This window comes from Ipomoea nil, unplaced genomic scaffold (genome assembly GCF_001879475.1).
Source record: "Ipomoea nil cultivar Tokyo-kokei standard unplaced genomic scaffold, Asagao_1.1 scaffold3050, whole genome shotgun sequence".
Lineage (NCBI taxonomy): Eukaryota > Viridiplantae > Streptophyta > Magnoliopsida > Solanales > Convolvulaceae > Ipomoea > Ipomoea nil.
Genome location: NW_017619478.1, coordinates 862,357 through 888,257, shown reverse-complemented (window position 1 = coordinate 888,257; position 25,901 = coordinate 862,357). Strand labels below are relative to the sequence as shown.

At 39.8% G+C, this 25,901-nt stretch overlaps 3 protein-coding genes across 5 annotated transcripts; 1 reads left to right on the top strand and 2 right to left on the bottom strand.

The window, feature by feature from the left end:
- Nucleotides 1-5,324: 5,324 nt before the first annotated feature.
- Nucleotides 5,325-6,441, bottom strand: LOC109163913. Its single transcript, XM_019312636.1, has 2 exons — nt 6,025-6,441; nt 5,325-5,834 (listed from the first exon to the last, which is right to left on the bottom strand). Exons 1-2 carry the CDS (start codon nt 6,439-6,441, stop codon nt 5,325-5,327), a joined length of 927 nt encoding a protein of 308 aa, XP_019168181.1.
- Nucleotides 6,442-17,090: 10,649 nt separating this feature from the next.
- Nucleotides 17,091-20,016, top strand: LOC109163931 (beta-glucuronosyltransferase GlcAT14A-like). 3 transcript variants are annotated; one of them, XM_019312656.1, is made up of 5 exons: nt 17,091-17,417; nt 17,883-18,624; nt 18,708-18,783; nt 18,860-18,975; nt 19,060-20,016. In XM_019312656.1, the coding sequence occupies exons 2-5, from the start codon at nt 18,066-18,068 to the stop codon at nt 19,557-19,559; spliced, it is 1,251 nt and encodes a 416-aa protein (XP_019168201.1). In that variant the 5' UTR covers nt 17,091-17,417; nt 17,883-18,065; the 3' UTR covers nt 19,560-20,016. The 3 variants fall into 3 exon arrangements, with proteins under 3 accessions (XP_019168201.1, XP_019168199.1, XP_019168200.1); XM_019312654.1 differs by having other exon boundaries at nt 17,875-18,624; XM_019312655.1 differs by having other exon boundaries at nt 17,091-17,550; nt 17,875-18,624.
- A 109-nt stretch (nt 20,017-20,125) lies between these two features.
- On the bottom strand, nt 20,126-24,364 carry LOC109163930 (probable serine/threonine-protein kinase At1g54610). Its single transcript, XM_019312653.1, has 8 exons — nt 23,432-24,364; nt 22,418-22,702; nt 22,010-22,327; nt 21,688-21,915; nt 21,450-21,550; nt 21,231-21,345; nt 20,699-21,160; nt 20,126-20,606 (listed from the first exon to the last, which is right to left on the bottom strand). Exons 1-8 carry the CDS (start codon nt 23,843-23,845, stop codon nt 20,400-20,402), a joined length of 2,130 nt encoding a protein of 709 aa, XP_019168198.1. The 5' UTR covers nt 23,846-24,364; the 3' UTR covers nt 20,126-20,399.
- Nucleotides 24,365-25,901: the final 1,537 nt, after the last annotated feature.

Sequence of the window (25,901 nt, the reverse complement as noted above, 5' to 3'; positions counted from 1 at the left end):
TCAACTTTGACAGCCATCAACCCTCTACACCCCCGTTTCGTGCTCATATGGTGGATGACCTCCAGGGTGAAGATAACATTATCAAGAGTGGACCGTCCCAGCAAAAAACTGTTCTGGTGAGGCCCAATAATTTTGCACATGAGAGGTCTCACCTGGTTAACCAACACTTTAGACACTATCTTGAAAGCCACATTGAGAAGTGAAATCCATCTGAAGTCAACTGCAGACTCCGAGACATCCTTTTTGGGGATGAGCGTGATGAAGGCATGCAAGAGTTGACTCGAGACCCTATCGCTCTCTAATGCCTAGTTGACCATCTCCACGAAAGTGAGTCCCACGGTCCCTACAGAAATGTTAATAGAAAGTTATCGGAATTCAATTAAGTCCTGGCCGAATTTCTTCATGCCAAAGATTGCCTTCTTTACTTCCTCAAATGTTGCCTTCCTCATTAGACTATCGACCTGAATCCTAGAGATTTTGCAAGAATCTACCACTAGCCTCATATCCTCACCTCCATCCAAAGTAACCCAGTCGTTTCTCTAAAACATTGTGTTTCATTTATCTACTCAGAGATAATTATAGCGGAGGTCCCTTGTCTTTGGTGCCAATTCTAAATTTATTCTCAAATTATCATTTTTGCCATTTAACACCCCAAACTATCATATTTTGAACAACTTTTGTCATTTCGATGACTTTTTCGATTAAACACTATTTTAGGCAAAGATATTTTCGTCTCTTTATTTTTTTATTATTTTTCCAATGAGTTAATTTCAACGGATGTCTCTTATCTTTGGTGGCAATTCCAAATTTAGTCATTGACTTCTCCTCCTCCTCCTCCTCCTCCTTCGCATTCTCCTCCTCCTTCGCATTCTCCTTCTCCTTCTCCTTCTTCTTCTCTTTCTCCTTCTCCTTCTCCTTCTTATCCTCCTTCTCCTCCTTCTTCTCCTTCTCCTTCTTCTCCTTCTTCTTCTCATCCTTCTTCTTCTTCTTCTTCTTCTTGGAATATGTGCATACTAAGTTGAAATTTATTATCATGTGTGCATTTGATATGTTTGTGTTATCGACATTTATTGTTGGTTGTGTGTTTTAACTTTTATGCGTGATAACTTTGGTTGTGCATTTGATATGTTTCTGTTGGAATTTATTGCACATGCCACCAATCATACGCCCTCACACCTACGCATGAGAGTCAAAAATACAAGTTCCGAAAAGAACAATACAACATCTAATATGCACATACTAACCACTCCAAATGCACACCCCTAATCCAAAAAAAAATTAAAAAAAAAAACAAAAAAAAACATATAGTTGTTTTTTATTGGTTATCTAATTCCCAGATTTTTGCACATGCCCAATTGCACAAACACACACCTCTGCATAAATCAAACCCAGTATTATGCACACGTCCAATTGAAGCAACGCACACACCAACAACACAAGAACATATACACAATCATGCCCCACATCAAACACCACACATCCCATCTCTGCACTACCACATTTGAGCATTACCCACCACTTCATAAGCACACACTAACCTCTCAAAACACCCACGCCTCTACATAAATGAAACACATTTTCTTCTGTTGGAATGGTTACCTAATTCCCAATATTACGCACACGCCCAATTGAAGCGACGCACAAACCAACAACTCAAAAACATATACACAATCACGCCCCACACGAAACAACCCATAACCTATCACAACCCGCTTAGACTTTACACACGCCCACCTACATAAGCGTACCCACCAACGCATCACAAATAAATATAAACATAAATGTAAACGACAACATGATGCAAAGTTTCATTACCCTACGCGTCATATGCACCCACTACCCACCACAAATTTTTCGGTAATACCATATACCAAACTCAAATAGGTGTGTCTAATTGGATACGTAATTCCCAGAAATTTGCACACGTCATACCACACATACGCATACACCGCCACAACATAAACCTAAATAAATTTACAGATGTACTTATCGTAAGTTTCAATACCCTACGCGTCATATGCACCCACTACCCATCCCAGATTTTCTAGGAATACCATATACCAAACTCAAATAGGTGTGTTTAATTTGATACGTAATTCCTAGAAATTTGCACACGCCATACCGCACACACGCACACACCACCGCAACATAAACCTAAATAAAAATTACAGATGCATTTTTAAAAACCCAGAATAAAAAATAAAATTAATTATTTCCGTGGTTAGGATCCCTTATAATATGGTAAAGATTTTATTTCAATTATGACCAAAATTAAACACCATAATAGATATACACTTTCACCATTCTCTTTTATTTATATCTTTAATTAATTAGTATTTGACTTTCAATCATATCCATCCATTGGAAATTTAGTAATAGATGAGATGAGATCTCATCTATCAAGGTGATCTCATTGGCCCATATATATATATATATATATATGCTCAGATTGAGAAGTGAAAGAAGCTATGAAGAAAGGAGAAAAAGTTCTTAATTTTGTCTGCTACTATGGTATTTCTGCTCAATATGGAAGAAGGTATATATAGCAAGAAGCTCCAACAACCTTCCCTATGTAGACGACACAATTAGCATAATAGAGCAATCGTTATGCCATGGAACCGTGTTCACCATTCATGGTGAACACGATCCCAACGGTGTTAGTGCACCGTTATCTTTTTTTTTTCCTCCTTAATTAATCGCGTGACTTTTCTTCTTCATTTTCACATTTCGCGATTTTACTTTAATTTGAGGTGATCAATGATTTCGGACATTCATAAATTATGAATCCATGCCTGCACATTCACTTTGGAATCATGCCTACACATTCCCGTCCGAAACCATGGTTGCTCCTCTGTAGCGCAAGCTTCTTCAACATTCATAAATTATGCATTTTCTGTTATGAGATTATGAATTTTCTATTATGAGATTATGAATTTACAGTAAATTCATAATCTCATAACAGAAAATTCATAATTTAATAAATGTTTTTCTTTTATGAGATTATGAATTTTCTGTTATGAGATTATGAATTTACAGTACATTCATAATCTCATAACAGAAAATTCATAATCTGACCAAACGCGCGTCGTTAACATCACATTCGCGAATTTTTTTTTAACGTAAAAACGGCGCCGTTTGGATCCGTGTTCACCATTCATGATGAACATGTTTCCAGTGCATAATTTGCGATAATAGAGAGAGTGGATCGCGATCTCTACGTCTCAAAGACTAGTGGACAACTAACGAGAACAATTTAGTTAGATGCGATCCAAAAAAAAAGAAAAAAAAAAAAAAAAAAAAAAAAAAAAAAAAAAAAAAAAAAGAGAACAAGCCTTCTTTCTTGAATGGTTTTTCCCAACAAGGCAGTAAGAGTGCCTTCATCATCTTCCACCTTCTCCAGCAACATAGACACAATGGCGATGTGGTCATTGGCAAGATATAGATTGAGAAGTGAAAGAAGCTATGAAGAAAGGAGAAAAAGTTCTTAATTTTGTCTGATGTTATGGTATTTCTGCTCAATATGGAAGAAGGTATATATAGAAAGAAGCTCCAACAACCTTACCTATGCAGACGACACAATTAGCATAATAGAGAGAGTGGATCGCGAATGTCTCTACGTCTCAAAGACTAGCGGACAACTAACAAGAACAATTTAGTTAGATGCGATCCAAAAAAAAAAAAAAAAAAAAAAAAAAAAGAACTAGCCTTCTTTCTTGAATGGTTTTTCCCAACAAGGCAGTAAGAGTGCCTTCATCATCTTCCACCTTCTCCAGCCACATAGACACAATGGCGATGTGGTCATTGGCAAGATAATTTTATTAGCTATCTCTTTCGGGTTTTTTTTCACAATGATATTAATGTCAGATCCTCGTTCTGAAGCTCTGCTATGGTTTTGTATTCGTTTAGCTTGGGGAAACCATTGTTTGACTATTTTGATGAGGAAACATCTGATTTAAGTTATTAAATGTGAAAGGATAAAACTACCATTAAGAAAACGGCTTGAGACAGTCGATTCTAACGGAAGGGACTGTAGATGGCTAGAAATTGAAAGTGGGAAGACTGGGAGTGGAAGATTTAAAAGTTGATAACTAAAAGTGGCGGTGCCACCAAAGTCGGAGGACGCCTGTTGGGGCCTACAAGAGTTCAGCCAAGTTTAAAGGGGACGCGATGAATTATGTGTGCACTCCTGGGGCTGTCCGGGAATTCCTCAAAACTGGAGCTGGTTAAGAGGCGGTCGAGGCCGAGGCGCATGTTGCTTTTAAAATTGGGATGTATACGAAGCAACAGCAGATTTTTCCAGTGCTGAGAGAGAAGGTTCCGAATTTTGACCCCGTGGTACTTGGCTTGCCCGTCATAGAGAAGAATCCTGACCCTGATGTCCAGAATGAAGTCGCCGATGATGTTACCGATGCTTGTGAGGATTCTTTGGTGGACGCGTTTCATGGCATCGACACCAGCAACGTCCCCGATGTTCCACTTGATCAGATTGTGATTGAGGACATCACGGACAACGAGTAGTTCTGTAGTCGTACTTGAGATTTTTTCCTTGCTTCCCAGCTATATCTTTGAATAATTTGTTTTTCTATGTTCGAAATAAAACTTGCTACTTTCAGAATATTCAGAATAAACCTATTACTTCGGAATAAACTTGCGACTTTGAATTTTTTTTTTTTTGTGGGGCCGAGACGGACTTCGGCGTTGGCCGAGGCGTGTACCTCGGCCAATTCTTCGGCCGAGGCGTGCGCCTCGGTCCTGCCTTCCCTTTTCTTGTTTTGTTTTTTTTTTTTACTAACTTTAAGCAACAACATGGGCGGACCATGAAAACAAGATATTATTTCAGAAAGCTTCGTAAAGGACGATAACGAACTCGCTTCAATAAACAACATGGGCAGACCATGAAAACAAGATATTATTTCAGAAAGTTTTAGCATGTAGAGCGGACGGAGCGCGATTACCAAGTACTAGTCCCAGGCGACTACCACTATAGGATATTAAGGAAAATACTTAATCAAATGTTCCAAGTTCCATACCCGATCGATCATCCTTCCTCCTGTCGTTTTTAACTTGTATGTACCTGGGCGAATGATCTCTTCCACGACGTAAGGCCCCTCCCATTTCTTTGCGAATTTTCCTCCTTCCAGGGGTTGGCTAGCTTCCCTTTTTCGCAACACGAGGTCGCCGACTTGGAAATATCGGGGTTGGACTTTTGCGTCGTGGTAGGACTTTAGCTAGCGACTATAGTTCTCCATTTTGCAGAATGCCGCTTCTCTCTTTTCATCTAAGAAGTTTAGATCAACCCTTTGGTGGAGTTCATTCTGTTCTGACTAGAACTCCTCCACCCTTCTAATAGGTATGATCACTTCCACCGGGACCGGAGCTTCGAATCCATAAGCGAGGGCGAATGGGGTTTCTCCGGTGGCCCATCTTGGTGTCGTGCGGTAGGCCCAGAGGATGCCATCGAGATCTTCCACCCAGGCTCTGCTGGCTGCTTCTAGCTTTTTCTTGGGGTCGTCGAGGATGGTTCTGTTCGCATTTTCCACTTGTCTGTTCGCCTGAGGATAAGATACCACCACTCGGCTATGCTTAATGCCCCATCCTGCTAGGAATTCTGAAAATTCTCGTGCCTCGAACTGACGACCACTGTCTGTGATTACTTGGAGAGGGATACCGAAACGATACAGAATGTTCTTCTCGACAAAACTTTTGCACCTTGCTGCGGTGATGCTTGCCAGGGGCTCGGCCTCCACCCACTTCGTGAAATAGTCGATGGCCACAATGATGTACTTCCTGGTTCCAGTCCCCGTGGGGAGGGCCCCTACTAGGTTAATTCCCATCTTGAAAAAGGAATCACGGTGCTTACCAAGGTGTAGTTTATCGCAGGTCGACCTGGTAGTGCCTGGAATTCTTGGCATTTGGGACATCGCTTTGTATACTCGGCTCAGTCCCTTAGCATTTTGGGCCAAAAATACCCTTGTAACATGATGCGACGTGCAATGGTGTACGCACTTGGTGCGTGGAGCATACCCCCTCGTGGACTTCTTTCATCACCAACTTGGCTTCATCTGGGTATAGACACCTTAGTAACGTGCCGTTGTAGGAGCGTTTGTATAGCTTATCGCCCGAGACGATGTAGCTGGGTGCCCGCAATTTTGTTACCTTTGCGTCTGCCTCGTCTTGCAGTAAGGAGTCATCTTCCTTGTATCGCTTGATATGGTCAATCCAACATGGTTCCCTAGTCTGCACAGGGAAGGCCCACGAGACATCGATACTTGAAGTCTCGAGGTCTTCTAGCCGAGCGATCTTCCTGATGTGGTTGAGGACTCCGATACTTAACTTGGAGAGCATGTCGGCGTCGGCGTTTTGCTCTCTTGGTACCTGGTGTATTTCATATCCCTCAAACTCGCGCAAGGTTCTTAGCACCGCGTCTCTGTATTTCTGCATGCTTCCTTCACTGGCTTCATACTCCCCCGACACCTGGCTGACTACCAACTTGGAATCTCACCGAATTCGAACCTTTTCAGCTCGTAATCCTGCCGCCAACCGCAGTCCATTGAGGAGGGCCTCATACTCTACCTCATTGTTAGATAGCTTGAAGTGGAATCGGATGGCATAGTAGGCGCGGAATCCCTCCGGAGTGACGAGTACTACGCCGCCGCCGCAACCTTTGCTATTGGAAGAACCATCTGTAGACAAGGTCCACCACCCTCCATCTTCAGTTTCTACCTGGTCCGTCACTTCCCGGGCTGTGCCCTCTACTACAAAGTCTGCAAGAGCTTGGCATTTGATGGCGGGCCTCGGTTTGAAGTCTATGTCGAACTGACTGAGGTGCATGGCCCATTGTGCCATCCTGGCGGAGCTGTTAGTATTCCGAAGGAAGCTTCCCAACCGGCGAAGGTGCATTTTTTTGGGTTCAAGCGCAAATGAAATTTCTTCATAATGGAAAATACCTCGCTGAGATCCTCGACATGAGAGGTGGCCTTGCGACTTTTGACAATCATGTCGTCCAGGTATGCTTCTATGTTTCGTCTTAACAGCGTCTTAAACAGCTTTGCCACCATGCAAGTGTATGTGGCCCCGGCATTCTTCAATCCGAATGGCATGACCAAGTAGCAGAATATCCCCACAGAAGTGGTGAAGGCGGTCTTCTCGCCGTCCTCCTCATGCATGGATATCTGATGGTACCCACGGAAGGCGTCCATGAAGCTCATAAGTTCACATCCTGCCGTCTCATCCACCAACTGATCTATATTAGGTAGTGGAAAACGGTCCATAGTGCATGCCCTATTGAGGTCCGTGTAGTCTACCCACATCCTCCACGTTGATCCTTTGGGAGCCAAGACTACTTTGCTCAGCCACTGCGGATAGTAAATTTCTTTGATGTGCCCCATGTGAAGCAACGCGGCCACCTCCTTTCTCACGAACTCTCTCCGTTCTGCCGACATATACCTTTTTCGCTGATGCACCGGCTTTTCGCTGGGGTCGACTGCGAGCTTGTGGGTTATGATACTTTGATCTACGCCTGGCATGTCCTCTGGCCCCCATGCGAACACCGCGCGGGAGCGGCTGATTACATCCACTATCTAGGCCCTTAGCTCTGGACTTAAGCCTATGCCGATCTTCACCACTCGATCTGGGTCTGGAGGGATGTAGAACTATATCTTCCGTTTCTGATACGGGCTCGGCGCGGGCCAGGCCTCTTCTTCTTTGAAAAATTTTCTCCGCGATCGTGTGGGCCTGTAGGTCCTTACTTCCAATCTTCTTGCATGCCTTTACGTAGCAACTGCGGGCTGCTCGCCGATCTCCTCTGACGGCTCCTATCCCATTCGGAGTAGGGAACTTCATACACAAGTGTTCCACCGACACTATGGCCTTGAGGTCCTCCAGTGCCGGCCTCCCCAATATGATGTTGTGCGCACAAGTGAGACTTACCACGATGAATTCCATGTCCAGCTTGCGAAGGTTGGGGCTCGTGCCTATCTCCACGGGTAAGACCACCGACCCTTCGGTTTCCACCGAATCCCCAATAAACCTAGAGAGTGGAGTTTGTACCTCTTTGAGCTGGCTCCTAGGTAGCCCTAACTTGGTGAAGGCGTCATAGTACATCACATTGACCGAGTTTCCCATGTCGACTAGGATGTGATATACGATCATATCATTGATGTCCATCTTAATCACCAGTGCATCGCGATGGGGTAGGGGGGCCTTGGGGAAGTCCTCGTCAGAGAAAGTGATGGCCTCCTGCCTCTACTTCTTTCCTTTGGGAAGACTTACCACTTCTCCCACGTACAGCTGTCTGCTCCACTTCTTCCTCTCTGCGGGTGTGTCGCCCCCCGCAGGTCCACCATAGATAAAGTGTATGGTGTACTTCTTTTGTCGTCTGGGCGCCACCTCGGTTTCCTTCTCGCTATCATCCTGCTCAGATATTTGGTCGTGTTCTCTTTTTTTGGTGTTCGAGGTGGACGGCTCGGCGCCATCCTCCTCCCTCCAGACATTTTTTGGTGGATTGTGTTGCGGATGTTGCTGCTGCTTGGATCGCTTGACGAAATGTTGGAAGTAGCCCTGCTGGATGAGTTCTTCTATTTGTCTCTTCAGCACGTTACATTCATCTGTGCAGTGCCCAGGTTGCCTGTGGAACCTGTAGTACTTTGTTTGGTCTCCTTTCGGGGAGACCTTCATGCACTCTGGTGGGAACTCCACTATTCTCATCTCATCAGCCTGCTTTAGAATGACACTGACGGGATGGGTAGGAGGGGTTAAATTGCGCAAGGGGACCAGGCGAGGTCGTTCGTGGTCTCGGCCTTTCCCTGCGGTCGGGTGGTTCGAGCATGGTGCCTGGATGGGCGGACCAGCTTTCCCAGGCTTCTCACCTTTCCTACCATCCTCTTTGTCCTTCTTCTTCTTGTCGACGTCCTCTGCTTCGGCATAGCGGCTAGCCGTCCTCATTAGATCTTCGTAAGAACGGGGGTGGTGGGCGTTCAGCTGCTTGTGGAAATACCCCGATCTTAAGGCATGGATAAATATCAGGATCGCCGCCTTGGAGTTGAAGTCGTAGACATTATTGACTTCCTTTTTCCATTTCATCATGAAGTCTTTGAGGCTCTCGCCCCTATCTTGCTTTACTACACAGAGGTGAGAGAAGGGTTTCTTACGATGTATGCTACCGGAGAAGTATGTCAGGAAGCTCTTGGACAACTCCCCAAAGTTTTGGATCGACTCATCCGGGATGGAGTTGAACCAGTCTTGGGCTGCTCCATCCAGGGTGGACAAGAATGCTCGGCACATGATAGCGTCCCTTGCCCCGATCATTACCATAGTAGCCTTATATCTCGTCATGTGGACACGTGGGTCAGTGGCCCCCGTGTACGCCTTGATGGCAGGCAACTTAAAATCCCTCGGCAAAGGTACATCCATGATGCTTGGGGAGAATGGTGCTGCCACCCGTACCTCGGGTTCCGGCGACTGCTCCCGTGCCTCCACCCTTCTTGCTAACTCCTCGATTCTTCTTTGCACCCTCTCGACCAGGGCCGAATCGTCAGGGTGCCGGCGCGGGGCCAGCTGCCGCTCCTCCATGTGTCAACGTGGGGCTAGCTCATCGACGGGCCGCTCGCCCAAGTGTCGGCGTGGAGCCGGCTCATCGACGTTCCGTCTATCTGAGTGTCGACGCGGAGCTGGTTCCTCGACGTGCCGTCCATCTAAGTGTCGACGCGAAGCTGGTTCCTCGACGTGCCGTTCATCCACGTGTCGGTGTGGAATCTGCTCATCAGCGCGTCACTCGTCCTCCGAGTGCCGACGCGGAGCCGGCTCATCGACGCGTCGCTCATCCGAGTGTCGACACAGGGCCGACTTGCCACCATGCCGGCGCGGGGCCAGCCCACGAGACTCGCCCATCCTCTCTGTGGGTGATCTTTCTGCTTCTCTATCTTCGTGCCAGCGAGGGCCTCTAGCGGAGGACCCCTCGGCCCGTGACTCTAGCCTTTGCCGCGCGGGCGCCCCGTGTCCCAATCGTTCCAGGGCAGAGCGGGAGGGTCCTGGTTGCCGTCTGGCCGGTCCACTTCTTTGGGTGCCCTCCCCTGGACCCCCTGTCCTGATACGACGTCCTACGTCCCTCGCTGCACTGGTTGCGTCCTGCTGGGCATCTACCCTCCGCGGGGATTCTATCTCTATTTCCTGAGGTCGCGGAGGGGCCGCTTGGCCTTGTAGTCCCACCGCCACCTGATTTTGCGTCATCGCTGCTTGCTGAATGGTATCGGCGGTCGCCTGGAGGTTCACAGCTTGGTTTGCCCCTCCATTGTTGAGTTGGCCTCGAAGGTCCCTGTGCCTCCCGTTGTTGAGCTTTTCTCGGAGGTCCCCTCCACGATTTTTGGTGAGTTGGTTCCGGTGGTCACCTGAGACATTGTCGTTGTTCACGTTGCGGGAACCGTGGGAGCTGTGGGACGCCATTCTTCCAAGCTTGCTATTGAAAGAGGGAATGAGTTGTATGTGTCGTTGCCTGCTTGAGTGTTGGACTCAGGCTCTCAATGAAAGCACCAATGACGGTAAATATGTTACCGGAAATATAATATCAGAATAACGGATTGTTGTATTGCTTAGTCTTTTAGTATAGAAAGTACATTGTCCTTTGCTAGCTGAGGAGAGCCCTATTTATACCAAGTCCTAACGGTAACAACATGGGACATAAGTGGGGAGCCTAAGCCTTTAATTCACTCTCATCAATGGTGGCTTCAATGGCAGTAAAGGTGACACCTGTTGAAATTCTGTCGGTTGGAGTTTTGCCCGTTGGGTTTCCATGTGGTGTCGGGTCAAATATGGTGTTAGGTCAAATGCCCACTTATGATCCGGGTCGGGTGCCAGCCCTATTATCCTGTCAGCATAATTATTGTATAAAAATAAATTACCGTTCAAATGAGTACACAAGATAAAATACATGTTCATTGCACGGAATCTTAATATTAATTGAGTTGCCAAATCGTATATTGCATAAGAATTATTCTTACCTTACTATTTATAATTACAAATTTATTCCGAAATTCAGAAAATTAAATAAGTTAGAAATCTAATTTTAAGTATATACTTCCGGTTTTTTCATTTTTAATTTATACAACTAATTTATTAATTTATATACACAATTTTTTGCTGCTTATAATAAAATAACTCACTAAAGTTTTTTCAGTAAGCAATTACTCTAAGCAAATAATCCGTAATGTTCACTGATATACTTTACACAGTTTAATCATTTTTTATTTTTATAATTTCTAATTTATTAAATAATATATATATATATATATATATATATATATATATATATATATATATATATATATATATATATATAATTAGATAAAGCTTATTGTGTGACCAAACAATTGGTAATATTTACGATTTATTGAAACAATTAAAAACAAAATCCTATTTACTTGATTTCACACCTAAACAATAGTAAATAGTAAATGTAAATTTAAAAAAAAATGAAAAAAAAAAAAAACAGAAATATATACTATATATATACTAATAAGAGCCCAAGAGAGTTAGGCCTATAATGGGTAGAAAAAATGACGGTCACAGATTTTAATCAAATGAATGGCTCAGATTAATTAAAAGATTGATCAGATTTAAATTTTACACTAAAATTTCCTAAAATACCCACACACCGTTACTAATTCCGTTAAAATTTTAAGAATTGTCGTTAGTTCACCGTTAACTTACTCATTGATCTCAATAAAAAAAAGGTCTTAGGTTCGAAACTCATCCCAATCAAAGTTGGCATAATTAGTACTCTACTTTACTCTTATTAAATTATATAAATAATAATTTAGTAGTTACAACAAAAAATAATACATATGCATTTCTTTAATTTAGAGTTGTGTGTCCACAATGTCTTTATTCAAAAAAAAAAAAATTATTAGTTATATTGTCTTTATTTTTCTTCAATATAAAAATTCTTTATATTCAAATTTATTAATTGATTATATTCGCTACATTGTCCTTACAATGTCTTTATTCAATGAATAAAAAAATTATTAATTATCAATAAATTAATTAAAAGAAATATTTTCATTAGTTATATTGTCTTTATTTTTCTCAAATGTAAAAATTTTTACATTCAAATTCATCAATTGATTATATTCACTACATTATCTATTATCTTTTTTTGTGCACTATTTTTCTAATTAAATATCAAAGTTATAACATAAAATAATGTTATATATTTATTTACCAAGTACTTTATAAATATCATGAAAAAATTAAAAAAAATTATAATTAATAAAGCCAACCATATTAACTACTTGAGAGATTTTGTGACAAAGAGAGTATTCAAATCACACAACAAATTGAAGTGAGAACTACCTCGCAATGTCCTTGTTTGACAATCAACAGTTAGCGGTTAGCGTTAGCGGATTTGACCAGCGAATTTATTTAATTATTAACATTGGGTAGAAAAAATGACCGCCAAATTATTAAATCAAATGAATGGTTCATATTGTTCAGGTTTTAATTTTTTTCTTTTAAGATTTTCTAATTTATTCTTAATTATATGATTATCCATTTAACTTTTCCATTAATTCACCGTTAGTCTAATTCTAATATTAAAGTCTAATATAGAATTATAACTACACCATTAATCTAATTCTAATATTAAAGTCTTAATAGAACTTAACCACAAATCCTGTCGGAATCTCCTCAAACAATATTAGTATATATTTAATATTTTATGCCCTAATTTTTATTTGTTCTCCCTTATGTCCCGTATTTGGTTTCAACCATACCTATACAATTATTTTATTGACAATTATAATCAATATTGACTATATTATTTTGCATTTGTAAACTTAGAATTACCTATTTAACCCGCACGGGCTTAGCTCAATGGTTTAGTGGGTAGCATTTGGGAGAAGAGACCAAGGTTTGAACCTCGGCGGTCGCAATGCGGGAATTATGTCCAAAGTGGGCAGATTCCTTATGCGTATCAGCATTTGACCCTGTCTGCTGAACCATTGAGTCGCCGTGATTTACAACTTCCCACAATGCTCTGTCGGGTCGGAGTGTGGGGGGCCCTTGGGGTTGGGGACTCAACCTTTGGGAGAAGAATTACCTATTTAAATACGCAAATTCAACCTTCAATTATCTATGCATGAACAATTTCAATATAATCTTGCCTTAATATACTTTAAAGTACTTATTTAAAAAAAAAAATCATTGGGCATTATCTCAATCGCGCAATGCACGCAAAAAACTAGTTTCACAATAATATTCGACATGACACGAAATCTGTTTAAACCCGTTATTTCTATTAATATATTTAAAAAACTAAAATTTAAAGTTAAGTTCTATTTAAAAAAAAAATCTACAGTTCAATTCATCAAACAAACTAAAAAGTATTCAATTCATAACATTCATAACATGATAAAATAACATCCAAAAGTCATAATTAAAGTAGTCCATACAAGTTTTTAGAATAAAATTGAACACAATCAAAATTCAAAATTCAAATTGTTGAACATCAATAATTGGTGTAGGATGTTGGCCTAATGTAATAAATTCATCCTTAGTCATGTACATAATATCTTTTGTAATCTCAATTATGACAATGGTTCTTACATAAATGACAATGATTCTTAACGGGTTATAAACATGTTTGGTAAACGGGTTCGTGTTAACGGGTTAACACGATAATATTAACGGGTTAAACGGGTTCTTAATAGGTTTAACGGGTTGACCCGTTAAGACACGAAACATAACGGGTCCTTAACAGGTCAACCTGTTAACGACCCGGGACACGTTAAGGCTAAACACTAACCCGTTATTTTCGTGTCCGGTTTTGTGTCATGTACATAATTGCCAGGTCTAACTGCATGCATACATCTACACATTAACTATTAATTTGAGCAATTATTTGCTTAAATTCAAAAAATGATAATATAAAAACACATAAATGATCCAACCCGTATATTCAATTGCACTATATAATATTTGATGTTCTAATTTAAATAATTATATATCGATCCAAATATTCTTAATATATTACAACAAATCTATTCCGTGCATCGCACGGGCGCAAATACTAGTATATTAAAAAAAACTGAAATTTAAAGTTAAGTTATATATATATATATATATATATATATATATATATATATATATATAATTGCACTCAGGTGCGAATGCTTCGCCCAGGCGCGAAATAGGAGTGGATTCTGTCTGTCCACGTGTCCAAATCTAATGGATGAGAAAATCTAATGTATGAGAAACACTGATTTTTTAAAAAAAGCGCGGTGGCATTTTCGTAAATAATTGAACATCAAAGTGCAAGTAAAATGTATTACAACTACATGTAAACTGTATTATAGGTGCAAGTAAAAAATTTAAACTGAGCGTCAATACTGAACGCACCTATAGTTATAAGTAGTTGCACCTATAGTTCTAAGTAGTTGTACACATAGTTATAAGTAGTTGCACCTAGGTGCATGAATGTTTGCGAGTGATTTTTAGGGGTATTACTACCCGCTGAACTCAGATCAATGAATGTTAACAAGACAAAATTACATGCACTTATAGGTGAAAGTAGGTGCACCTATAGTTATAAATAGTTGAACCTATAGTTATAAGTACATCTAGGTGCATGAATGTTTGCGGGAAGTGAATGCTAACAAGGCAAAATTACATGCACTTATAGGTGAAAGTAGGTGCACTTGAAAGTGATTTTACTTGCACTTCGATGTTCAATTATTTACGAAAATGCCACAGCGTTTTTTTTAAGTTATTAGATCTGGATACGTGTCGCGCGCTGATTCGTTCGCATATTCCTTCCTGGGCACTTATTCGCACCAGAGTGCATCTATATATATATATATATATATATATATATATATATATATATATATATATATATATATATATATATATATATATATATATGTGTGTGTGTGTGTGTGTGTGTGTGTGTGTGTGTGTGTGTGTGTGTGTGTGTGTGTGTGTGTGTGTGTGTGTGTGTGTGTGTGTGTGTGTGTGTGTGTGTGTGTGTGTGTGTGTGTGTGTGTGTGTGTGTGTGTGTGTGTGTGTGTGTGTGTGTGAAGGAAATAAAACCTGCAATTTAATCCATTAAACAAACTAAAAAATATTCTATTTATAACATTCATAAAATGATAAAATAACATCCAAAAATTGATAATTAAAGAAGTCCATGCTAGTTTTTAGAATAAAATTGAATATAATAAAAATTCAAATTTCAGATTGTTGAACATCAATAATTGATGTAGGATCTTGTGCTAATGTTGTAAATTCATCATTAGTCATGTTCATGATATCTTTTGTAATCTCATTCATGACAATGGTTTTTAGCAGGTTATAAACAAGTTTGTGTAAACGGGTTAACACGATAATATTAACGGGTTGACCCGTTAAAGACACGAAACATAATGGGTCCTTAACAGGTCAACTCGTTAACGACCCAGGACACGTTAAGGCTAAACACTAACCTATTATTTTCATGTCGTGTTAACGGGTCGTGTCCATAATTGCCAAGTCTAAATAAAACCAAACATTTCAGCAGCCATTTGTCAATTAAACCAAAATATAACGCCCAAAAAAATTAACAATAAATCAAAATTTTTACTAACTCTTTCATTGGAGCAGACCAAATACCTATGCCCTGAATTTTGATTTATCCATGAAGTACAAAGCTTCATATTGTTTCCACTTCATATTGTTTCCACATATACATACACACTCACTAAACTCTCTAACATTGCGCCTCCTAATCGTGGAACTTGATCCATACGAAGCCTCCATTGGCAAATGGCAAACAACAACCTTTTGTATATTAGGGCTCTGATTCGGGCGAAATAGTGACCTAAGATCTAATTGACGAGCTTAAAGATGAAAAAAATGTGAAATGTCAACTTTGCCCCCACATTTAACGTCTGTTTGACCAAACCTCAGGGGACCACGGGTGGTTATTTTTAAAAACATGGAAGACGTCTCGTAGTCATTTAAAACTTGGATGACCATAGCTACTAAATGCTTAATACTCGGAGGACCATTGGAGATATTAATGTTAGAAATAATTATTTCCTACCAATGATTTATATAATAAAGGTTGTAATTCCATAAGGTATTCACGTTGATGATTAGTGATGTGTAAAGGCGAAATTACTGGGTGAAATTCCCTCCCTCTCATTCTGTTAAAATTTAAGTTTATAAGGGTTAAAAGATGTATAATGGATAAGGTTATGGGTTTCACATTCCTAAAGGGATTTTTATTCCTGAAAGGAGGTCACATTCCTAAAGGGATTTCTATTACTGAAAGGATGTCACATTCCTAAAGGGATTTCTATTCCTAAAGGAGTTTCCCCATTTCTCTTGAAAGATGGTTTCTCATCACATCTATAAATACCCGGGAAAACTCTAGGAATCTTAACGGTTTCAAATCTCTAAGTTTTCTAGTCTCCGTATACGGATCAGAGAGGTGAAGCATTATATTCTTGATTCATTTCATTCAATTTAGAGATTACATCTTCAATGGAGCTAAGTAAGTTCTATCTTTTCTATTTAATTAAAAAAATTCATGATCATGAACATTGTTTAGTTGATTGATTTGGCATTCAAGTTATAGCGCATAAAAGATTATTTAACAATTAACTCTTAAAATATTTAAAGATAATACAAAGTTTTAATTTATGAGAAAACAAATTATTTTAGTGAAGAAATAAAATTTGGTGTGATGGGTGGGAGATGAAAAAAATTTGATATAAGAATATGTTTAGACTATTTTTTTTAGGATAAAATTTGCTGCATAGGGTTGGAGATGGTCTAATATCCTCTTTATCGATTTAAGGAAAAGCCTACAGCACCCACCTGAAGGTGAGCTTTGGGTTAACAACTCATTATAACTCATCGATAAGGAACAAAATTTGATTTTTTTTTATAAATGTTTTCATTAGAATGCATAATTCATTTTGATTATATTATAATTTTTTAACGTAGACAAAGCACTATTGTATCTTGAAAACTTTAAGAAGGGATTGAACAGAAAATAGAAGTTGAGGAGACAAGTGTACAGACAAGCATAAATGGCGTTTTGTTTCAAACAAAAGGAGAGGTAGTGAAAAATGGACTTGAGTTTCTGTTTTCTCAAAAGCCAAATCTATAACGCACTCTTCTCTCTCTCCCATGTTTTTCCCAGGAAATGGCAAAACAGAATAAGGACACAACACAAATTTCAACGTGACTTGTCTTAATCTCACACCCCTTGCCTCCAAAACATCTCCATTTAGTTCTTCCTATCTCTCTCTCCCCCCTTCTTCAGATTATGATATCATGCTTTCTCTCTCTTATTCTTGATATATACTTCCAAATCCACCAGGCATTGGGATCTGCACTTTTTCAAGAATCCCAACGCACGACAACATTCGAATGAAAAGGTTGTTGCCCTTCTGTTCCTAATTGTCTGTTGTTCAGCTGCTGATTATGTTTTTCTGTTTTACAATGCTGATTGCCCAGAGTTTTGTTTTAGCTTTTGGTTAATGATCCCTCAATTGTGATGATGATAGAAAGGTACATTCTGACATTGCTTGATATGATATGATATCTCGGAATCCCTAATCCTTTTTCTTATCGTTATTGCGGTGAAAGAAGACAAAAACATCACTCGTTCACAAAGATTTGATGCCTTTTGAGTGAATCGTTTGCCAAAATATTATACCATAACGTGTTTTGATTGGCTGACTGTCCAATTAAAGGGCTCGTATATATGAATGACATAATACATACATGAGAAATCCTTTGATTGTATCGTTGTAGGTTGTTCGTTAATGCTTGTGAAGTTGTGTTTTCATGGGTACGGTTAACAAATAATGTAATGTGGTGGATGTTACTCAGTTTTGCAGGCTGGCATATGATTCAACGACAGCAACATCTAGATTGAGGAATCCTGTGACAAGTTTTTAATTTGCATGCATAGGAACACAGTTTTGTAGAATCATCTACAGATCAGAACAGAATGATATCTGTGTGTGAATAAATATAAATATAGATATAGATATATATATAGCACATGATAAGGTTATCCAATGGGGTCTATGAATGTACTGGAGAAGAAATGGGTGTATCCTCTTGCAATCAGCTCAGTTGTGTGCATTTTCCTTCTGGTAAACTTCTTCAACATAGGAATGGTTTCGTCGGGCAAAATCTTCTCGATATTCCCATCTCGCGTGGCAACCTCAAATGATGTTTCTGAGGCTAAAGATGATGAGCAGTCTCCACCCCCTCCGCCTGCCCCTTCCATCCCGCGCTTCGCCTATCTGATCTCTGCTTCCAAAGGTGATCTTGAGAAGCTATGGAGGGTACTGAGAACATTGTACCATCCTAGGAACTACTACCTTGTCCACCTCGACCTAGAGGCGACGGTGGATGAGAGACTGGAACTGGCATCCAGATTGGAAAGGGACCCTGTTTTTGTTGAGGTTGGGAATGTGAATATGATCACCAAAGCTAACATGGTTACTTACAGAGGCCCAACCATGGTCAGCAATACTCTTCATGCCAGTGCCATTCTTCTCAGAACATATAAGGATTGGGATTGGTATATCAATCTCAGTGCTTCAGACTATCCCTTAGTCACTCAAGATGGTTAGTGTTTTTTTGTTTTTTTTTCCTCCCATATGTACTCAAAACTTTCTTTGCTCTGTAATGACCTGTAGTTTTTGTTGCAGATCTTCTTTCCGTATTCGCAGATGTGAGAAGAGATTATAATTTCATCGAGCACACGAGTAACCTAGGGTGGAAGGAGTATGTTGTGTGTATTTGTAGTTACAACTGTGTTTGTGTTTGTGTTTTTTTAATGTTAATGTTTCATATGTTGCAGGCAAGGAAGGGGAATGCCATTGATGGTGGATCCAGGGCTGTATAAGAATACTAAGTCAGACTTGTTCTGGGTGAATCCTAACAGAGGTTTACCCACAGCATTTAGACTCTTTACAGGTGAGTTACACACGATTCTGAGTTTAAACTTACTTTTAGTTGAGACAGAACATAACAAACAAACAAACACATCCCCATCTGCAGGATCGGCTTGGATGGTGCAATCGCGTGAATTCGTGGAGTACTGCATATGGGGATGGGAAAATCTTCCAAGAACTCTACTCATGTACTACACCAATTTCGTGTCCTCCCCGGAAGGATACTTTCAGACAGTCATCTGCAATGCCCCACATTTCATACCAACAGCTATCAACCATGACATGCACTTCATATCCTGGGACAATCCTCCTCGCCAGCATCCTCGTACCCTAAACATAAACGACACAGCCAACATCATTGCTAGCGATGCTGCATTCGCCAGAAAGTTCAGGAGGGATGACCCTCTGTTGGACAGGATTGACAGGGAGTTACTAGGCAAGATAAACAGCAGCTACACACCTGGTGGTTGGTGTGAAGGTGATCCTCCTTGCTCCAAGGTTGGGGACCCCACAAAACTCGTCCCGGGGCCGGGCGCTGAGAGGCTTCGCCGCCTTGTAACTAAACTAATTTTGTTAACAAAGTTTGGGAACCAGCAGTGTAATTAGAAGTTGTCACATCACCCTTGCTTTACAGGTTGAAAACAAGAGAAGCAAGCAGGATTAGGAAGTAAAAGAAAAAACACAATAACCTTGTAGTATATATATAGTGTACAACATTTGCAGCATCATGAACCTTGGTGGTGCTGTTTTTTTTTTTATGATATAGTAACCCTGTTGTTTAAGAAACCACATTCATTCTTGTATTAAATTTCTTCTTGGCTTGTTTATCCTCAACTTCTCTCCCTGTACTATGATTTCATGGTGCAACTGAGAAACCCTACAGACAGCCACTAGTTTTAAAAAATTTCAGTTTTTTCTGCCAAGTTATCTCTTTCAGATTGTACTGTCTCTCTGTCTCTGTTCTAGTCTGCAATGTTTGATCACTTCACTTAAAGAAGTTCAGGTTCAATTATTTTTGAGTGACGAAGAAAACCCGCAACTACTACCTGAGGATAACTCTGCCTTGTGGTCCTAGCCGACAAAATCAACCAGCCTATGTATGTTACTCATAGCTGACCGGCTTAAACTGCTAAGAGTCAAACTTCCATTATATTCCTGCATACCATTTGAAGGAAAACAAGATCTATACATATTGGGCAATATATAACAATTGCAATGCTTGCAAGCTAAAAGCTCACATGGCAGAAAGAGAAGAGATTTCCTAATGAACTCTCTCTAGGTTTGTCCAACAAATTGCTTCCATGCATCATTTCGTGGAAGAGCCAAAGTGCCTATATATACCCATCCACCCTCTTCTTTCCTTGTTTATTTTCTTTTTCATATAGGAACAAGAAATTCAGCTACATATTCCTACGGTCACCTCTGCTAAGTCTTCTTAACATGAATTCAGCGTCCAGAAACAACTAATGAACCTGTTGATATTTGGTTTTTTTCAACCTGAGCATTTCTTGCTTTTGCCTTGTCCAACCGTGCCCGTCTTGCAGCTTCTTGGATATGGCGGTCATGGTCTTTGAGGATCTGATCTACTCGGGCTGATGGAACGAGCAGCGGTCCAGAGTAGTGAATCTTGTTGCCCTTTGATCCATAGCCCAGCTGGAAATGAAAAATACAAATGGCACCCCCAATTTATGAGTTAATAAAGGAAAAAAATGAATGAATGCATGATAATCAGGCTGGCTTCTTACAATCACAGGATCATTGCTGCTACTTCTTCCTTCATCATTTTGGTGCACTTGACTTTTTTGGTTTTGCTTCATAGTTGTATCCGAAGCCTCTTTGAAGGATCCAGGAAATCTTGATATAAGTTTTGGAGGTTCACGATTAGTAGGGCCAGACTGCTCCGCTAGATTTTCATATAACAAGCTCCTCCTAGCAGCAACCAGACCAGACAACGCTGACAAGTCTTCCCCGGTTGAAATCTTTGGGGCGTCTTCTGTGCACTTCCCGGATTTTGCCCAGGCAGCCCTGTGAGCCAGCGGTCCTGAATGCGAAGCTCTCTTATGCAGCTGTCCTTGGGGATCATTGCTCGCTTCTCCAAGGGCCTGAGATGGCCTAGGCGGGTCAATAGGAAAACCCGAAGCCACTTCTTCCTGTTGAGAGTTGAACATCTCACTTCTGCTTTTAGAATTCGACTGACTTTGTCTTTTCTGCATTTACAAAATTACACCAATATTATTTCAAGAAAACAAAAACCTATTGGTGACACAAATCACTCACCTGCATCGAAGAGATTAATTCAGCATTAGCATCAGGTGCAGGAAGCGCTCGCGATTCTCTTGTACCTCTCCTTTCAGCGTCTTGTCTGTGACCCTTGCTCCCGGCTGCAACATGCCTAAAATTTGCATTCATGCAAAGATTATCAGAAGCTTTCGTGGAAAAGAGGTCGATAATGCTACAGCAGAAGCATATCACGTGTTTCTATGCTAATACACATACCTTCTTGTTTCTTCATCACGCATTTTAGCATCAAACTCCTTGCTGGGAGGATATTTTGGAAGGCTTGAAGGATCACAAGGGAGCGGTTTCGTTGAAAAGAACTGAAAAGAAGGGAAGTACCATTATACAAGACGACATATTTAACATTTGATTAACCCGAATAAATTTCTACGAGGCAGCAGCAGCAATTGAACGTCACAATGACACAAGACGAATTGATTGGTTAGGATGTTCATACCTCACTCTTCAAAGCAGAGGCTGCAGATCCACGATCAGCAGGATCAATAGAAAGTAGGATCTCTATGAGTCCTAATGCTGGGGAAGGGAAATCTTTAAATGTTTCCCCAACACAACGTCTATAAGGTTGTTGGGGCTTGAAAATTGTAGAATGAGGTAACCTGGATTTCTTCCAGTACTCTTCAGAAGGTGAACCGCAAAGTTTGAAGATTTTATGCAATTGCTCCACCTATCATGACATAAAAGTATGTATTAACACGACACAAAAAAACTAGGAAGCTCCTAGAATCCTAGATTAGGCAACAAACCTACAATTACCATACCTCTGTTCTTCCAGGCATAATAGGCTTCCCGGCATAAAGTTCAGCAAGTATGCAACCAGTACTCCATAAATCCACAGCAGTACCATAGTAAGTACCACCAAGTAGAAGCTCAGGTGGCCGATACCAGAGGGTCACAACACGGCTAGTTCGAGGCTGACTGTGATTAGGATCGAAGAAACTTGCCAGACCAAAGTCTGCGATCTTTAATATGCCATTGTTGTCAATTAATAAGTTGGAGCCTTTTATATCACGATGCAAAACCCCACGACTGTGACAATGATCAAGTCCCTGTAAAAGTTGTTGCATGTAACATTTCACCTGGAAACAGTAAGTAAATCTCATTACAGTAGGGCCCACTTTTGAAAGTGCGAGAGAATTGCAGGAATAAAGATAACCTAATGAATATACCTGAGGTTCAGTAAACTTAAGACCAGGATGTGAGGAAAGCCCCGCCAGGTCATGCTCCATGTACTCGAAAACAAGATACAAACTGCACGACATCCGAGATGTGACTAGACCTTCCAGCTTTATAATGTTTGGATGATCGAGTCTTCTAAGGATGTGAATTTCCCTTGCCATAAACCGAACGCTCTCAGGCTCCAGGTTATCAAACCTAACTTTCTTCAGAGCAACAATCTTCCGTTGATCAAGATCACGAGCACGGTAAACATTACTGTAAGTACCTTGCCCAATCTGGAAAGCATAACACCAAGAACAAGTTTAGCCAAAACAATAGCATAGCATCAGCTAATAATATCTCAAATTACCAGACAACAGAACATACTGCTTTTTTTTGTTTTATAGCAGAACCTTACAACTATCAACTCTAATTTCAGTATCAAGAATTAATGCTAACAATGCCCCGAAGTTGAATACATGCTAAAAGCATTTGAAAATAATATTGAAAACTATACAGATATTTACAGGAAATCCATACTCAAAAACAGATGGAAAAGAAGCTCAAAGGAACAGAATTTCAGACTGCACACATAGTGGACTCCAAGTTATGAGCAAGATTCAAACAAAATGCTAAAATTACAAGCGAAAAAGAAAAGAATAGGAGCAACAGAACAGACCCTAAAATTAATAGTAAACTGGATGAGACCATACATAATTTTCATTTTTTTAGTACACGAAATGCTTAGTAAAAGCTACAAAAAGGGATAGCTCTAGGAAAAGCCATCTATCTATGTCCTAGATTCCAGATGTCTGAATAATCTGTGCAGCCAAAAAAATTTGACTTTTTGTCTATGTCAGATATATCATAATGGTCAGAAAATCATCTGCTTAGATATATCATACAGAATAAGTAGTTAATTCCAGAAGTTGAGCTAATGACTATAGCAAAGAACAAAGTGGTAGATCTTGGTTTTTAAGAAAGATTTTGAGTGATTTCCAATTAAAAATGGGAAAGAAACATACTTTATCCAGTTTCTCAAAAGAATCTGCTCTCCTAGGCACCCATCCTCTGATAGCTTCACCAGCCACTGCAGCCAACCAGGATGGCCAGCCAGCTGCAACCTGCTCTCCTTCAGTAGCTTTAGGAAGTGTGGCCATTCCAGGATGAGGATGGTATGTGGTGGTCACTATATACTCCCCCTTCTCACTTCTCCTGTCAGATTTCCCATTATTCTGCAACCTCACTGAACCATTTGCTTGCTTCTCAATCAACATTGTCTTCACGTCATTACATTCCAATGGATCCTTCGCCCTGTAAGCTTCCTCTCTCCTCCCTGTTGCCACCCGCAAATCCACTGAAGCCTTACATGACAGCCTCTCCCTTGGACTCTCCCTGCTATCTTCAATGGCAGAAGGTTTACAGCAAAGACAACCCATTCTATACCAAAATTAACTCAACCCCACCACCTCCCACCTCACAACCTCCACATATTTTCTCCAAAAAAAGCATCTTTCGCCATTATTGAAACAGTAAAAACAACCAAACTTTACCCCCCAAGATCTACCCAAACGCATACATCACTCAAACAACAAAAAATCAGCTCAGTTCAGAACCCAAGAAACCTGCCATTCATTCAGAACCATGCACATCCGTACCAAACAAATACCCACAACTGAATTCAAGAAATTTGCCAGCAAAAAAGGAATGGGTCACCTTGAATGAGAGGTGAAAGTGAGGGAGTAGTGGGCTGGTGAAACTAAAAAAGACACAGAAAAAATGGGGGGATCTAGGGCATAGATAGATTGAGTTTATGAGCAGTGCTAGTGTTCACAGAGATGCAAAATTGGGGAAAAATTGTTCATACAACTAGTTAGGTGTATTTATATATCACTGAACTGCTGGGCAGCTTTCTTTATTATCTGTCAACAGTGAAGAGTGAGAGAGGGAGCTGAAAAGTGAGAAGCCCGATGTGTTTCGTTGTGACATTCTTTCCTATTTAATACTCCACCACCACGCGCGCCACATTACTGTCTGACCACGCGGCTGAAAGAATCATTGTACAAGTAGCAAACCATTGTGTATCACCATCAATGACATCTCATCAAATCATGTTTGGAATAACTGAATAAGGGTCAAATAGGTTATCTGCACTCAATAATGCAATTAAGCCACTGAACTTCAAAAAGCTACAATTAAGTTTCTAAACTAACGAATTCTATTCAATTAGTCTAATTTGTAGGTTTCTAAGTTGTTAGCAGGTTACCCCTTTTCAAAAAAAAATTTAATTATTATTTAAAATAATTATTTAATATTAATAATTAAAAAAAAAAACAGATTGACACACCGGAGACGAAGAAGGTTTCTTCGTCTCCGGCCATGAAGACGGAGTTAACTTCTTCGTCTCTGGCCGGAGACGAAGGAACCTTCTTCGTCTCCGGCCAGAGACGAAGAAATTAACTCCGTCTCCATGGCCGGAGACGAAGAAGGTTTCTTCGTCTCCGGCAGAGACGGTATCTTTTTTTTTTATTATTAAATTTTAATTTTAAATAATAATTTTTTTAAAATATTATAAATTAGGGGTGACCTGCTAACAACCTCCAAAACCTACAAATTGGACTAATTGAATAAAATTAGTTAGTTCAGGGAGCTAATTGTTGCTTTTTAAAGTTCGATGGCCTAATTGCATTATTAGATGCAGTTCGATGGTCTATTTGACCCTTATTCCAATCATGTTTTATGGTGTTCACATCATTGTTGAGAAATTTTACTAACATTTAATATGTTTTTTTATAATCTAGGTTTCCTTTGACTATGTTGGATTTTATATTTTGAATCTCATTAATCTATCCTTATACTCATGAGAAGGTAAATTGAATTAATATAATTTTAAGACTTAATACTAAAATATATATTTTTACACCTAAAGAATCCAATCCAATATCGTATGTTTTGTAAATTGATATAGTATACTTAATCAGAAATATGGAGGGGAAAATATACAATCGTTATATCCTACACCACGGCGCACATAGCACTGTGCGTCGCGCGCTTCCCAAAACGACGTCGTGTTGGGAGGCGCGGTAGGAAGTTGCTGAGATTATGTGTATTTATTCACAACGTTATGTGTATTCGTTCACAACGTTATGTGTATTGGTTCATACAGTTATGTGTATTTTTTATACAATTATGTACATTATTTTTATACAATTATGTACATCCGAATCAGAAAATTTGTGTGTATTATGTTAAGAGTTGATGTGTATTATGTTAAAAGTTTATGTTTATTATGTATTATGTTAGATTATGTGTATTATCTTTTAAAAAGAGTATGTATATTTTGTTATAACATTATGTGTATTCATGTATAACATTATGTGTATTCAAGTATAACATTATGTACATTCTTGAACAGCGGGTTTTTTTTAAAGAAAAGCCTACTGCCATTCACTGGGGTGGGAAATTTCAAAAAAAAAATAATTAAAACGACGTCGT